Source organism: Rissa tridactyla, chromosome 6 (assembly GCF_028500815.1).
Source record: "Rissa tridactyla isolate bRisTri1 chromosome 6, bRisTri1.patW.cur.20221130, whole genome shotgun sequence".
Lineage (NCBI taxonomy): Eukaryota > Metazoa > Chordata > Aves > Charadriiformes > Laridae > Rissa > Rissa tridactyla.
Window position 1 is genome coordinate 66,969,027 of NC_071471.1, and position 16,562 is coordinate 66,985,588.

The following is a 16,562-nucleotide window of genomic DNA, read 5'->3' on the forward strand; positions in this document are numbered from 1 at the left end:
GCTCCAAGACCCCTTATTCGGGATCCTTTCCCGAGGGCGCGGAACGCCTCGCCGCCGCCGGCCTGGCCCCGCCGCCGCCCCGCGCCGCCCGGCCGCCGCCCCGGCCCCGCCGCGCTGCCCGGCCGCGCTGCCCTTTCCTCTGCTGCCCCCCGGCGGCCCCGCCGCGACCGGCAGCCGCGCTCCCTTCCGCCGGGGCCGCGCCGGGCATCCCCCTCCTGCCCCTCTCCCTTCTCCAGCCGGCGGCGGTGGGTCGTGGCGGGGCCAGCGGCTGCCGCACAGCCGTGGTGTCAGGGCAGGCTGGGTCAGCCCCTTCCTTCAGCAGACGCTTGGAAATCAGGTTACCAAAAGTGCTGAGCGGTGGGGTGTCTGCCTGGCTGAATGCCCGGCTCCAGGAGGCATATCCTTCCTGTGGAATAGAGCTGGTGTTCTGATTTCCTCCATGATGTTGCAGTGTAAGTATGTAGGTTTTTTCCCCAAAGTGGAGACTCGAGCAAAGCTAGCCTTGACTGTTTTCAATGCATGTTTAGTTTTCTGTTGTATTAAGGCACATGTTATGCATCTCTTTAATAGGCAGTTGAAATCTCTGGGCACATTATAGTGAGTTCGGAGTTACATTTTTCCTCCTCTATGTAAGAGAGCATCATGCAGGCTTCCTCAAAGATGAATGTAAGGAAAAAAGGAAACAAATATGTGAACCTTCACTTTTCAGCAGATTGCCTGAAGTCAGTGGTAGATTTAGAAAGGTCACTGTCCCAAGTGATGGTCTTTTTGTGCCAGTCATTTACGTTCTGAGCTATGCCTCTCTTCAACTGTTTAGACACGGTACCTTAAGGCATTGATTTATCCTACTTGATTCTATGCATATGATTTAAAAGAAGAGGAGTTTTGGTGAAGATTTGGCTAAATGTTCTGTCTCCTCATCCACCAACTAGTTTGTGCCAGAATTGTTCTTCCATTGACCTGTTGTCTTGCAGATCAATTAGTCCATCCATGCAAGGTCTTCAAGGACCTACTACCCCTGTGTTTTGTTTTCGTGGACCTGCTTATCTAATGGATCAAGGATGCTGAGTTCAGTTAGTGTCCATTGCTCCATTAGAGGTACCCAGGAAACAGGCAGGACTTGCTGTAGCAGATAGAAGTGGTGCATTGCCCTTCTCTGAAAACAAACAAGGCTGAGCTAAGGATGGTTACCAACACTGACTCCATGGACGAAACTCCCCTTGAGTTCAGCAGAGACAGGCCCATGAACAGAAAGGGCTGGTTCAATGTGTCGTGTGATGTACTGGATTATACTGTGATAGGTGGGGGGAAGTAGAATTTGATAGTGAAGTCACCCTGCCTAAGCAACATGGGAAAATTATTCTCACAAGAGTAAGAAAAAAAAAAAAAGGACAGAGAAAAAGCACATGGGACTTATGAATATGCATTTATATATGTTATTAGGGTATGTCAGACCTCTTCTTGAAAGTGTTCACTGAAAGCAAGCAGAAGCAACAGTCTCTATTTTGACTGTGAACACTTTACAGCCGGTAATTTTCAAAGGGTTTCACACCAGCATGTCGAACAGTGCAGTCCTAATCCATTTACCTTTGGCCATTAGGTAACAGCAATTACAATTCCCCTCTGTACTTCCCTCTGGGCACATTCAAAACCAACTAGAGCTAAAAATATCTTTGTGGAGCTGTTGCTTTTCTGACACCCTTACCATTCTTCTTGGCATGTTTCAGCTCCTCACCAAAGATGTGAAGCAGCGGCTGGGATGTCAAGGGGAAGGTGCAGCAGAAGTGAAGAGACACCCCTTTTTCAAGAGCATGAATTTCAAGCGGTTAGAAGCAGGAATGCTGGATCCGCCCTTTGTCCCTGATGTAAGTATAATAGGAAGAACCCCCAGTGGCCTCTTTCAAGAGATTTGTTTCTGAAAATAACTTCTTTCTCTTAGAGCTGTCATCACTCCCTGCATGGGTAGCCGCCCTAGGAAGATGTGATAAGCGGTAGGGGTGGCGTGGGGAGGCTGGGAGGAAGAGGGGAGCTGCTCTGTAGACATGTGCATGAAGGGTGGGTGAGCCTCCATGTAGGGTGGTAACCTGGGCCTTGATTCATTCCCACTCACTTTACCACAGTCGTCTTCTGTGACACTACAGGCACCACTTGATCTGTTCATGCCTCATTTCACAAACTTTTAAAATGGGAACCTTTATGTTCCCTTATCCATGGCAGTAGTGTGAGAATAAGTGTGCTCAGGACCAGGTGGTGCTTGGAACAATCAGCAATGAAAGCCACATGTACACATACGGATATATAGATAGATATGCTGAGGGGAAACCAGAATTACAAAGTCTGAAGCTCTACAGAACTGAGGAATAGACTGGATAAACCAGGCATTTTTTAGAGAGTCTGAACCAGGTTCAGATATCAAGTGTCACCTCAAGCAGAGGAGGGGACTTGGACCTGAGAGAGCATTTTGAACTTGTTAGTGTTAGTGTTCATGGGACACAGAAACCAGCCTTGAGTCCTTACTTGGGTTTACGCACCAGTCTTGCACACACTGAAAGTCTTTGTTGCATTGGCAAGAACAAAACTTTTTCCACCCTTTTGTGGTATTGGTCTCTACCCCAGCACACAGAGTTATCTGATTATTTTCCTCCTGCAGGGCTCTCTTTCTGGCTAGGCCTTCTATCCTTAAAGTTCCCATATGGTTCTAAGTAAACACTGCCATTTTAACGTATTAAGGAAAGTAACGTCTTGGCAGCTCTCATTCACATTGCTGCAAACTCGACCAAACCAAAGTGGTCTGAACGCTACAAAAGTTTACTTTAGCTGCTCTGGTTTTGCTTTACATTTTACTATGCGGCCTAGTTATTCCTGCCAATTAGCCCATGGTGTTACAACCTGCTTTAGTGGGAAGAAATAGGAGACAAGCTACTATTTCTTTCTGATGTAGAAAATTAGAAAATTCTGGGCTCAAATTTGGGATCCGCCAGAGTGTATTAAAAGCTTAACTGTGGCATGTAAGGCCTAGAAGGCACCACTTATAGACATATTTGCTAAAGCAGAGGCACATAAATTTTTATGGCTATTTATTGGGAACTCAAGAGCTGCCCCTAATTTAATTTATTTGGCATTTCATCCATAGATTTCCAAGTCTTTACTGAAGTCAGCTGAATCACCCAAACCTATATAGCTAATGGCAGGGGTTGTAATCCATCCCATGTCTCTCCATCCTCTTCTAGACTACTCTGTCTCCACAAAAAATGTTATGGATTGCAGCCGTCAGGAATGCAGAGGGATGCAGCCACCAGCAACTAGGACTTCTGTCAGGAATCAGCTTGATTTGTTTGGTCACAGTGCTCAGATCTAGATAAAATAGTGCTCGGTTGGCCCTCTGGGCTGTGCCATCATGGTGCCATGTGTAGACAGTAGGATTCAACACGTGCTTGAGTTCAGCAGGTTGAGCTAGTCCCACAAGCCACCCCTCAATTATTCCTGCGCATCAAAGGATAAGTGTGTTGTGGATGAGAGCTGTCTAGGCACACAGATGACCACGCTATGACAGGTAGCCAGTGATGACTATTTCTGCTTTCTGTGGCCGACTGCTGGAATATGAGCTAAAAGCAGCTTCACTGCAAAGAGTCCTGTCTCTGTCATCCCAGAAAATTAAGTAGTTTAAAAAGGCAAGGCCATTTGACTATTTGTTTGAAGAAAGGCAGCCAAGTTAAAAGAGTTAATAGAGGTGATTCTGGACGGCTTCCAGCAGCCCAGCTATTAATAAAAACAATGGAAAAATGCCAAACCTCTTCTGTTTTCTTTAGCAATTAGTATACATTCCTTTAAACTTTTAAGCTGCAAACTCCGCAGCTGTCTGAGCAGAAGGACACTTTTACCTGAGGTCCCTTTTCAGGGCTGTCTCCAGCGTGTCACTCATAAACATTCTGGTTTTCTGTTGTTCCCTCTCTAAAAGAAAAGACTACAGAAGGATTTGATTTTTGTTTTCTTGTCCTCTCTGTCCTTTTCCCCTCACCTCTTAACCATATGGTACATGGATGACTAAAACCCACTTTAGCTGTGCTGATGCTTTAAGGACTTCAAAGTGGGAAGCTTAACATGCTTAAAGCGAAGTCAGCCTTTGATGATAAACATGTGGGCAGAGCAAGTCTAGAGAAGCAGAGTGCAGAGAGTCACTTGTTGTTAGGCATTCTCACTTGACTGAATCTGTGAATGAAAGCACATGGTCAGACTCAAAAGTATTTTTTCTCTTGCTGTTTTCTTTTTTTTTTTTTTCTGCTGAGATAGCCCAGAGCCGTGTACTGCAAGGATGTCTTAGACATCGAGCAATTCTCCACAGTGAAAGGAGTTAACCTGGACCAAACAGATGATGATTTCTATTCCAAGTTTTCCACAGGATCAGTGTCTATTCCATGGCAAAATGAGGTAAGGATTTATCATAGTAAAAGTACTCCAATAAAACCTCTAACACAGGTGGTTTAAGAGGAGCTGTATATTTCCAGTAATATATAGCTATTGGGTAACTTGCCAGGCTCTAATGCTTTCATAAATTACAAACGGCCTCTTTCAAGATCTGTAATGTACCACAGATGTCAGGTTCAGGTGACTGTACCTGTTGGCTCTGCATATTTGTGTATATTGGCAAGGATCCTCCTGTACATCCTTCTCCTGGATTTCTACAGAGGTGTTTCAACAACAGCTCTGAGGAACTTCCGTGGGATGGCTGGAAGTCCTAATGGGAGGCTCCTCCCTTGGTGATCCTGATCTCATGATCTCACCCATGGTCTTGTACCTCCACCGGGTCCCTGCTGCAGCTCCAGGTTTCCAGATCTGGGTCTTTGTTTCCGTTTGGTATCAAAACACGGCCAACAGTGGATTTTATATTCCAACTCTGCATCAAACTGCAGATCCACTTGGGCAGAGGGGTGGTAATAGCTGGGATGTTGAGTGTGCCTGTCTTTACCCAATATTCTCCACAGTGCTAAAGAAAAGAACAGAAAGCTTTATGGGGCAACTTCTAAGATGACTGATGTGCAAACATGCAGAGCAGCCCCAGCCTCTGTTTTGATATATCCTAGTTACCTTCTATAGTCACCAGCAGGAATTCAACTGTTAACTCTCCTGACATATAGCTCAAGCTGCTGGTCCTGATCCTGACTTTGAATAACCTAGCACTACTGCAGTATATTTAATGCAGATGTGTAATTTCTTTTTTTCTTTCTTATGGTATTCCACTAGATGATAGAAACAGAGTGTTTCAAAGAACTGAATGTATTTGGACCAAATGGTACTATTTCACCAGACCTAAACAAAAGCTACCCCCCAGAGCCACCCAAGAAGGGATTGCTACAGAGAATATTTAAACGACAGGTGAGATCTTTTATGACTAAGACAACGAGCATCCCATAGATGCCCAGTGTCACAGCCCTATTCTGGTGGTATTTTTGTAGGAGAAAGACAGTACTTCTTAGAGAGGGCTTGCTGTCACAGTTACCTGGTAATTTCCTGACTAATACTGCCTATCCCAGGTTTCCCATCAGTGATATGCTGAAATTCCTTTCGAAATGGTTATATGGTTTTAATAAGTTCCTTGTGAAAATTTTTGATTTAAGTGTTAAAAAAAAAAAAAACAAAACACAAAAAAGAAATTGCAAATGTTGAGTGAGGTAGTCACGTCAGGAAACCAAGACACTAGAGAAGAGAGCAGACCAGTGATATACAAAGTGATATACAGCTTTCATGAGGCACCATGGCACCAACTGCAAATCTAAATAATCTTAGACTGATCTATTTCTGTCTGGTTAAAACCATGCCTGAGCATTGGCACGTATCCTCTGTATTAGGCAGATTTAGCAGATACTGACATTTTGCAGTGAATTGATTTGGCTCCTGGAGCTCGAGTGTGACTTCTTTGCTGCATTCCTCAAGAAATGCCATGGTCCTCCTGACCTAGAGAGAATGCAGGTAAGAAAGTGAAGAATATTTTACATCCAAAGACCTTCAAACAAAAATCTCGCAGCCCAGTCAGTACATTATCACCATAAAATGAACAATGTTGGACTAAAAGAAAGCATTGCATATTTGGGGAATCTAATCGGCATTGTCTTCTTTTTTCTACAGCATCAGAACAATTCAAAGAGTTCTCCAAATTCAAAGGCCAGTTTAAATCACCACATAAATTCAAATCATGTAAGTTCAAACTCCACTGGAAGCAGCTAGTTCCAACTCAGTTTTAAGAAACAACACATTACATCCTTCCACTATAATCTATGGAGCTTCTATGGATGAGAGAGCCTCCACCGTTGAGTGAAAAAATATTATCTCCCCAAAATGGAGATTTTCTATCCATTCCTTCAGTGGAGCCTCGCATTTTAAGAAGAATTTTCCACTCAGGTCTGTTTTTGGAGGTGGCACTCAAGACTGTGTGAATCAAATTTGTCTATTTAGAACATTGCAATAGAAATTCAATGAACATGACTACTTGCACGTATTTAAACAGCATCATACTAGAACTGAATTTTGTCTTTATTATTTTTAAAGAAAAGTTTTGTAAATTTCTCTATTGTCTCAGTTTACATTTTGTACATTTGTATTTAAATGAAAGTCAGACTTTGGAGGTGTATATTTTCCAAGCAGCAGCTGTAAAGCCATGTGTTTTAAGACATTTTTTTAAAAGAAAAAAAAAAATGTGACTCAAGACTTCCAGAGCCTCAAACGAGAAATCATTCTTTTTAGTAATTCTAGAAAATTATTCATAAATCACTTTATCAGACTGGGTTTTACTGACACGCATTTTTATGGAACAGTTTATTCTTAATTATTTTACATCTGTGTATTTGGTTTACAGCAACACTGCATACATTTCTCCTCTTCATTAGTTTGTAATGTCTCGCATTAAATGCTAAAAGACAAGATTTTGATGCATTCAAGAATGCTACTTGCTATGCCTAAGGTTTGTGATGTCATGGGGCCAGCACAGCTGAGATTTGCACTTACATTGTTAGCTCATCAAAAACCTTTTGGTTAGAAAGGGAACCCTATTTTAAGCCCTTCTCCTTCACTAGTTTTTGTGCCATTTCTAATGACAGCAAGAACAAAACTGAGTGAGAGGTGACCAGGAAAGCAAGTGACCATTTGTTTTCCAAGGACTTGAAACCTGCACTTGCTGAAATGAGAGTAAAACTCAAAGTGTTCTCCATGGTGCAGTCAAAAGTCTGAGGCCTTTCCATAGTTGCTCATATCAAAACAGGTAGCAAGAGAGAAACTCAGTAGTCTGGTTTGTGCTGACCATGAATTCATGCCAGCTTTCTAGAGCTGAGCTGTGGAGGTTCAGAGTGGGATCTGAGCTGCTTTTGAGCAGTAGCAGAACCCGTAGGTTGTGTCTGCACTTAGAGTTCTTCCACGTGTCATGCCGAACACACCATGACTCGTCCCCTCAGTTAGGTCCTCAACTTAATTGAAGAAAATCAGTTATGAAATAATACCTCCCACTTTTGGTTCCATCATTCTTTGTCCAGGATCCTTTAACCATTGACAAAAACATTGTTCCCACTAGTATAAACAGAATCGGTCAGGATCAGTAGCAGTACCTCAGGTATCAGAATCATGCTCTTCTCAAATATGCCGCTATCTATTATTACTAAGAACACCAGATCAAAAATATGGTTACTTCTCTTCAACAGGAATTAGAAAACGTCTGTCCCCTAAGTGCAGGCAGAATCTCCATAGCCCACTGTGTTCTGTAAAACAGGTTGGTTCACTGTGCTCTTTACTGTGTCATCTAGAGTAGACTGGTGATTTGACACCTTTGGGTCATCAGGAACATCTGAAGGTCAGCCTGGTGTGTCTAAAACCCTGTTGGCTAGTAGTGCAGTTATCCCAGGGTACAAGGAAGCACTATTCCAGCGGAAGTCTTCGTAGCCAAAGTTCATTAAACTGTCATGTATGTGTTCTCTCTGGCCAATGCAGAAGGGAAAAAAGATCGGGTTAGCAGTGACAAAGCTTTGAGTGAGAAAGTCACAGGAATGACATACTTGAGGTTATGAGGGAGAGAGACAGAACAGGCCAGAGCTGGCATAAAGCAGCTGACAGAGAAAGGTCAAGAAAGGGAGATTGGGCTTTGGCACCTTTATCAAGAGTAAAGTATGTTAAGATGCAAGCCTCCAGTTTTCCTGATCCCTAGCAGACATCTAGTGAAGCTGTGTAAGTGTGCCATAATGTCACCAAGAAGTTCTTCCTCTTTTTCCTTCACATCAGTGTGGCCCAGAAATTCCTTTTGCCTGTATTGGTGGTGCTCGGGGAGAGCTTCGACCACTCTCCCATGTCAGATGATGGCATTGCAGATCTTACGGAAGATGCAAGATTTTAGACAGTAATAGATGAGAATTTTAAGTGATTTTCTCTCTGTGTATCAGCTACAAACTAAATCTATAATGGTTTCAGCTTCCTGACAGGAGGGGAATGAAATATTGTAGAGGCGAAAGCCACTATGCACAGATGGGACTGTTACCTCCAGTTCTGTTCTCATGGCCTGATGTAAAGCTGCCTAAGTCAACAGGAATCTGATCAGTCACTTGAGCACGCTCTGGATGAAGACATACTTGCTCTAGGAGATTTTCACATGTGGGATTTCACCTGATTTCAAGAAATGTAGGTGAGAAGTGGAGGAACAGATCTTAGCCAGACAACTGATGTATATCAGTGTACCTCAGACAAGACAAGACACACGTCTTAGTTCTTCTTGGAGAACCGCAGATTTTGTGCATTTCTGATCTGTTTCTGTCGCTCTTAAGACATCACCTTCTAGCAGTATGGTATACCATACGCTTCTGCCGCCTCAGTTGATTTCATCCTGTGCACTGATGCTAGGGGAAGGGGGTGCTGGCTGGGGGCTAGAGAGAAAGACTAAGCTCTTTTATTCCACTACTGCCATTATCTCACTTTGCAGCAAGAGACAAGCATCAGAAAAATGTGGCTGATACTATCTACCTACCACCATGAGAAAGGAAAAAAGACGGTTGAGGAAAGCTTAGTCCATTAATATTTCATTGGATAAATCTGATGAAGCTGCAGTTATTGGCCCAAGGTCTTCATCTCCTACATGTTACCAGTTTGGCACACAAAGACTACATTTTCTTTCTGTACCAGTTCCCACTTGGGAAATAAAATCCTAATAACAACAAACCCCTTCCTGAAAGTTGGTGAACAAATTGCAAATAGGTTGTAGATGGTCTTATACCTTTTAGATGCTATCAGCCTTAACTAGTGGTGGATGACTTTTTTATATGACAACAGTGAATGACAGCAAATGTGCCTTCTCCTGCTCTCCTTTCAGCTGGGGCAGTTCCTTACTCGGCACCTCTAGGACTCTAGCAGCAGAGACACGGGGACAGTGCGAAGTCCTCGGATGGTGAGAGAGGCATTCATTGAGTCCTGATGCTTGGAGGACATTATGCTAGGGTTAGATATCCTGAATCCTCAAGATGGTATGGAGGAAGGATGCTTACATGCACTTCAAGCCTGGGATGAAGTCCCTCGGGATCCCAGCCCCTTGGGAGCAGTCAGTGAGTAAGGGGAGAGACAGAAGACAAAACCAGTTGAGGGGATTTCATGCCACATCCCTCAAGTGTTGCTGTCCTGTCTGACAAACTTTAAACAGCAGCAGAGGCAGCAGAATTGTTGTACTCTTTCAGTATTCGAGCCCTGAAAGACTCAATCAGTATCATATGTTACTAGTGATAATGAAGTCCTAGGAATCTTCTAGTCGGGATTTGCCTACAACAACAAAACCTGCAGGATTTTCTTTTTCATTACTCCTTTCTTTCTCTCTCTTTTTTTTAAATTATCTAGTTCACCTTGTACCCAAGGACCACGGTCCTCTCACTTCCACTGTGTGACCAGGTGCAATCTGAGCCTAGACACTTGGCATCTGGCTTCATGGACCCAAATTCAAAAAACACTGGGAGTTGTAGTTGTGCAGGAGCTCTGGGGAAAAAAAAAAAAAAAAAAAGGCTTGTAGTTTCATCATACAACCTTGGAGAGCATTTGCAATGGGATTTTTAGTATTTTGGTTCAAAGTGAATAGTTTTTCAGGCAGGTTTGCACATAACAAAGGATCAGAAAGGAGTAATTATTGAATAGCTTTCCAGACTGATACATTTTCTGTACCTCCTTTCCGATTGCAATACAAATTCTTTCAAAAAAATGCATACATTCGGATCTGGTTGCTTGTTTTATCAGACAGATGAGCAAACTTAGCTCTTTTTAAGAATCAGAAGTCTTTTGCAATCTGATCCGGAATTATGCAAGCATGTTTTTTATTTTAAAATCTTTACTGAGTAGTCTGATGAACACTAATTAGTTTATGGGTTTTTATGATTCAGATGTTTGCTATTCATTTTCTACAGTGTCTCATCATTCATTTAAGTCTCGTAGCATTTTTTCCCACTCTCTGGTTGGATGAGAGGGTTTTTTAAACAGAGGCACAATGAAGGAAAAAAATAACAAATAATGAACGTGTGCATTCTTGGCCTGGATTGTCTAAAGAGAGATTTTTTTTTACAAGAATGACCATGACCCAGTTGTGTTTCCGAACAAAATCCTGCTTGTGAAGCTTGGAAAGGTGTGAAGATAATCAAAGCAAACAGGTACTGGAGATCAAACTGAGCGTTAGGGAGCTGCAGAATTCAATATCGCAGCATTCATCTGGCCCTACTGATCAGGGATGCCTGGTAACTGGCAGTTTGTAGGCAATACCAGCTATCCGTAAGAACAGTTTGGTACCGTCTCAGTTTGCAGTCATCCCCCTCCCCCAGAAGCTGTGGCTAACAGTGCCATCAGCAGTTGGGAATCAGACTTGGCTGACCCACTGAAGCATCTGATTTGAAGACACTGACTCTTGACGTTGTTCAACCAGACCTCATGATCCAGCTTGAATTCTTTGCTTCATCTGTCAAAGCCTCCCATTTCAAATCTGGTTGCTGTTGATCTTTTAAAGTTGCTTCAGCTAAAAAGAAAACCAGAAATCAGTCTGTGATACTGATAAAACCATGGGCAGGACATGGAAGACGGAGAAGCTGTGAGCTCTGGAGGACAGTGTGAAAACTACCACAGTGTGTGAATCTTCAGCAAGTGTCAAATGGCAGCTATTATCACACATTGCTGCGCATTATTCCTTGGTTCATCGTATGTTGCTCACAGTTTTTTGAGTAACCTTGAAATTGCCCACACAAGGTCATATTAAGCATAGGGTCTGGCCCGTGGCTCAAAGACACGATTGCTGTGAGAGTCAGGTGTAACAGTGTGACGAGGCACGTGGGTATCCACTCAGCCTGCATGAACAGCCATCGCACAGCTCTGTTGCCATGTATCCAAGCCTCGGTCAGGACTTCCCTATGTAGACTTTTCTGCAAGAGCAATAAATGCACACCCTTATAGCACAGCTGCTTCATCTTATGGACATCCATGGAACGGCTGGCTGCAAGACCTGACTTCATTGTGGACAAGATATAGGTGTTTTAACTTCTCCTCCACAGTTGTGATTTTTTTTTTTCAGTTCAGATTTGTGATACTCACTTGTTAAATATCTCAGTGCAGATGAGATCATCCATCAGGCATTTCTAGGCATTTCTCGTACAATCTTTGAAAAGACTGGCCTTCACTTTGAAAGCACATCCTTGGGTTCATCTGCCCTTTGGGATGTAGACCATCTTCCTTCGTGTGTGTAGCATGAAGCACAAAGTAGCCTGCGGAGCTCTAGGAGTCCAGTGTAAAATTGATAATACTGAGGTAAGAGGTGCCAACTTCATAAAACTCCACTTTTTGTCTTGCCCTGCAACAAAGAGGTCCAGTGATGAATGTAACAGGACACAGAGACTTAAAGGCTCTTCTGCCCAAGGATGGTCCTGGCCTGTCTTGGCTGCGGGGAGGTACGTTTGGCAGTGAAGTTTGGGAGAATCAGTCTGCTCAGTGGCTCCGTGGAAGACAGAAGGTTCCAGAGTTGTCTATGGCAAAGCCTTTCACAGATACGACCTGCAATTTAAATACTACTAATTTTTTAGAGTAAGGGTAATAATGACTGACACCCTCCTGCCAAAGCTGAGCGAAAGACTGCATAAGTTTAAAACAATTCTTCGCTTCTGTGTGCTGGGCAGGACACAATCTCTTTTTATACTAAATAATATTGTTTATGCAGTGCTGGCTGGTAAGAACTTTCTGTCCTTAACTGCAAAAAGAAAAGAGAAAGAAATTGGCTGAGAGAATTTTGCGAATTATTTCCTTTAGGGAAACCACCAAAGAAGGTGAAAGCCAACAGTATGCTACAGTTATTGTACGCTCACCTCCCCCAAACGTCGCTGTGATAATACAAATACAAGCTGCTGCAGTTGGCTCAGCTAAGCTAGTGTACTGACAAATGGGCTTTATGAAAGAAACAATTTGCAACAGATTGCTGCCTATTCACTAAAATGAATATTACTGCTGGCGCAAATGTATTCTCCTTGGTTTGGGTGCTGGAGCCAGAAGTGGTGGTTTCTATTCCTGTTCTGCCCGTGTTTTTCTTCACTGCCCTGGGCAAACCTCTGGGCGATTTTGTTTTCCCGTTCTTAAACATGGAGGGATGCTCTCTGTCTATCAAAAGGAAGCACTTTGGAGTCTGTGCATAAAATACATCAATATCAACTCTTTGTATTATTATTTAAGTGAAATAGGCTTAATATAGCTACTCTTATTTACATGAATAGGGAGATGACTCTTGTAAATTAGGGCTCTTTTTTGTTATTCATTTGTCTTTGTTCCTTGGAGGTATTGAAGCAGAATGCCCTGCACTTCTGTAAAGACATCTCCAACAGAGGATAAGACGACAGTGCAAATGTTGAAGTATTCATTTCTTATGTAAGAGCTAGCGAGTAATTGCAGCATTCACAAACACTTCCCCTTTTTTTTTTTAATGTTGGAAATAAATAGTTATGAGGAAGGGATCAAAATAACATTCGTTGGGTCAACTTTTCTTGGCCAAGCCTGCAAACGAATCCCTAGGTACCAATTAAGGGAGATGCTGTGTGAAGTCCCAAAGGTGCACGTGTGGCAAACATTGGGTCAACTCACTGCCCAGCTGTGGAAACAAAAGAGGCGACCGCATGCCTGGGATGAGCGAGCTCCAAAGGGCAACTCCAGGTTTTCTGGAGAATCGGCAGTCCTGTGGAGAAGATTCACTCCCAGAGAAGAAACATTTCAGGTAGTGGCTGGATGACAAATGCGTTTTCCTGTCTCGTCACCCCACACGCAGCTGTTAGATATGTTTATTAGCAAGCTCAAATGAGTTACGTTTCATGTATTGAATGGGGTCTCCCTTAATTGCATTTCTTTTAAACACTGGACACTCTTCTCCGAGACGTAACATTTTAGCCTTTTGAAGGCGAAAGTTGTAAAAACTTTATTTTGTGTTTCTGAGCAATGTAGATAGACCTAAAGATTTCATGAACTATCATGTGGTTGCCCATATCTGACTAATAATTAAATTGTAAAATTGCAGTTTCATATTAGGGTTAGTCTTTTCACCTGCTTTAAAAATGAAAAATCATATTTGGTATATAAACACACACAGAGTATCCTTCTGGTTGAATTTCAAGAGCATATCCAGGATTAAATGTTTTTAAGCACTTCTAATACTGTAGTCTATAAGAGGAGCAGACACTTCTAAAGCAATGTTAAAAGTTGTCTTTCATAACTGAGGCAACAGATCATTTTTGTAATAAATTCAAGCAAGTGTTCTCAATTAGAAGAGCTAGTGGCTGTTGGTATTGTACAAAAAAAATCATTCTAGTATCCAAAGGGTTAGGGGTGGGGAGGGTCTGTTTGGTTTTGTTTCTCTTTCCAGGGAGATCTTTAACATTGTTTGATGAAGCTAGTTTCATTTTGGGATTGTTACTGAAGATAAAGGCTTCTGTGTTCTATGGCTGCTTGGATTCTTCGTACATAATGTCCTAGTAATGTCACAGTGCTGCTGTATCTAGATCAAACCACTGTTTTGATTGTTTTTTTGGCTTTTTTTTAAATAAATTCCTTAATTTAAATACATGAAAACTATTCTTTTTGCTTTAATGAGGCATGTAATCAAACAGAGCTTCCTCAAGTCCTTGGGATCTTGAAGGTGATTGCAGTGAGAGTGGGATGAAGCTCAGATCTTGCTAGATGCCTTTGTGGATTCATCTGGTTTAATATTACCATCTTTTGTATTTTCTGGCCCATCACATCTTCACAGAGACTGAAGAAACTGAAAACCAACCTGAGGTTGTATCTCACTTTGTGGAAGTTCAGATTCTCATCTGCAAGCAGGTTGTGTTTCCCCTGAGGTGTCCTCCCTCTGCCTCCCATCCTCACATCCCCAGCCTTCCGCTGCACTGCACGCTCTCGGCTGAAACAACTCTTTATGGCCTTAGAAACAAGTTCGAGGATGACAAAATCACTAGTAGGAACACAAGCTTCAGAAGACACGAACTATTGTTTTTTTAAGTTGCGCACTCTCTGATTTACGAGGCCCTACAGAGGACTTACCCTAAGCTCCAATTAGGCAGAGGCAAAGTGGTTAGAGAAGGAAACCAACAACCACAGCCAACCAAGGGTGCTCTTCTGGATGCCGTACAGAAAGACCTAAACCAAAGAGTAGCTGCAAAGTCACCAGGAGGAAAGTGGTGCAGTGCTTTTTCTTTAAGGGGAGAAAGAAGACTTTTTCAGAGAGGCATAGAGAATATTTTTATGAGGCTGCTAATGGCAAACAGTGTTTGCATCAAGTTTCATGGAAGAGCATTGTGAAAACAGATTATCTACACAAAAGCAGCAGCTACATCCAACAGCTAAACCCCGTAAAACCTAAGGTAATAGACTGCATAAATTCAGGTCATGCGTATTATCACTTTCCAAACAAACCCAAGCCATTTTTCACAACATTTTAACAATCTGAGAGGATGTGAGATGAAATTTTATTCCTTTTCTAACATTCTTGGTGGTTTTGTTCTCTCTGTAACTTAATGTCCTTTCCGTACAGCATCATCTAGATATGTTCCCTCTTGGGAGATGTAATCTCCCTTAGATTTTTCCACTATCTCCGGCATGAGATGCGCAGCTTCTCAGAGGGAAGTCATAACACTATTTTGAAGGAAAGCCAATTAAAAAAAACATGACAACTTTTTTAATCCCGTAGGGTGCTTTACAGATGAAAAAATACCATAAATGGGCCTGACTGGGCAATTTCGGGTCTATGGGGTGCTTCTGGGGGAGGAGACAATACAAGCTTCTTCCCAGTCAGAGTCTAATCCGTTGGCTTTTGTAATTCTATTTTATATTTGGTATACAGTAAAAGTAAAAAATAAAATGAAAATAGGGCCTATTAAAAATTGGTGCTCTGACTTGTCCTAAGTAGAGAAGAGTAACTCCGCCGCAGAGGCTGAGCAGCTTGAATAGCCCATTTATTGACACTTGGGTAAATTTTACCTGACTTTCTATTTTTTTTTTATTACAGTTTATCACTGCTAAATTTTTTCTTAATTAAAGGCAAGCTTTTTCCTCTGGTGTCAGCAAACTCCAGCAGAACCCCAACAGTACGAGGCTCCATGTACCTCTGTTAGCGTCTATGGCAGAGGTCTGCGGAGAGGCTCGGGATGCCCCAGACCCGCTAATGTCTGGTCACTGGGTCACTGCAGTGTGATAATGATTAAACTATCAGGAGCAGGAAGGCAGGCAGTTTGCCTTTTGTAAAAAGCTTGTCGGTAGGAAGCGACTTGCAGAGCTGAACTTCAAAAGCACATATTTAAGGGTGCAAAGCCACATGGTTAAGAAAAGAAAGAATTAAGATTGCCCGTGTTGCATTAATATTGTTCCCTTGTCCTTATGCCCTCACCTAATACTGTGTTATTGTTGTGTGTTCACTCCTAGAGGAGAAACTAACCTCTGGCAGATTTACAATGAAAACCAGATGCATCCCCTCTATGGCATCTGCTAATATAGTGTGTGTTTCAGACTTTCATTTGAATCTAAAAAAAATATTTTCCTTCAGGGAAAAATCTCACCTAATTGGCTGCTCCCCTCCATTTGCAGCAGTAAGGCAACTGTGAATTCTGAAAAATTCATTTACCCTAAGAATGTAAAGCTTTCTCCCACACAGAAAGGAATGAGAGCTCTCAGTATCCCACCTCGGTTCCCTTAGATGCTGTTGATCCCAGGATTGGGAAGGAGATGTGGCATGAGTCTTAACTGTTTCTCTTCCCTTTTAGGGGGGAAACTCTTGGTTGTTTCCTCAGGGATGGGATGGCAGGAGGGATGCGAGAGATTCCTTAATCTGCCCTCTCCTCTCCGCATATATTCCCTCACACACTCTGAAAGACTGAGCTGTGAGGCCCAAGGGCTGAGGAGGCAGCGCAATAGAAGAAACACTTCTGCAAATAGGTAAGTATGGGGAGGAGGGGAAGTATGAACTGCAGAAGGGGTGAGACACACCTTGGGGCGAGTTTCACCAGGGCTGGAGAAATGGGAGGAAGAGGGAGGTCAAAGTGATGGGGAGAAGC

At 42.7% G+C, this 16,562-nt stretch overlaps 1 protein-coding gene across 3 annotated transcripts in view; it reads left to right on the forward strand.

Moving 5' to 3' along the window:
- Positions 1 to 15,319, forward strand: part of GRK5 (G protein-coupled receptor kinase 5) — a 175,794-nt gene extending 160,475 nt beyond the window's left edge. For 2 of the 3 annotated variants that reach the window (XM_054207357.1, XM_054207356.1), the window contains 4 exons: positions 1,728 to 1,865; positions 4,291 to 4,428; positions 5,242 to 5,373; positions 6,124 to 15,318. In XM_054207357.1, the coding sequence (XP_054063332.1) occupies positions 1,728 to 1,865; positions 4,291 to 4,428; positions 5,242 to 5,373; positions 6,124 to 6,222 (507 nt within the window). In that variant the 3' untranslated portion in view covers positions 6,223 to 15,318. Of the gene's footprint in view, positions 1 to 1,727; positions 1,866 to 4,290; positions 4,429 to 5,241; positions 5,374 to 6,123 lie in introns of all 3 variants that reach the window. The other variant, XM_054207358.1, reaches the window with a different exon arrangement.
- The last annotated feature ends 1,243 nt before the right edge of the window (positions 15,320 to 16,562 follow it).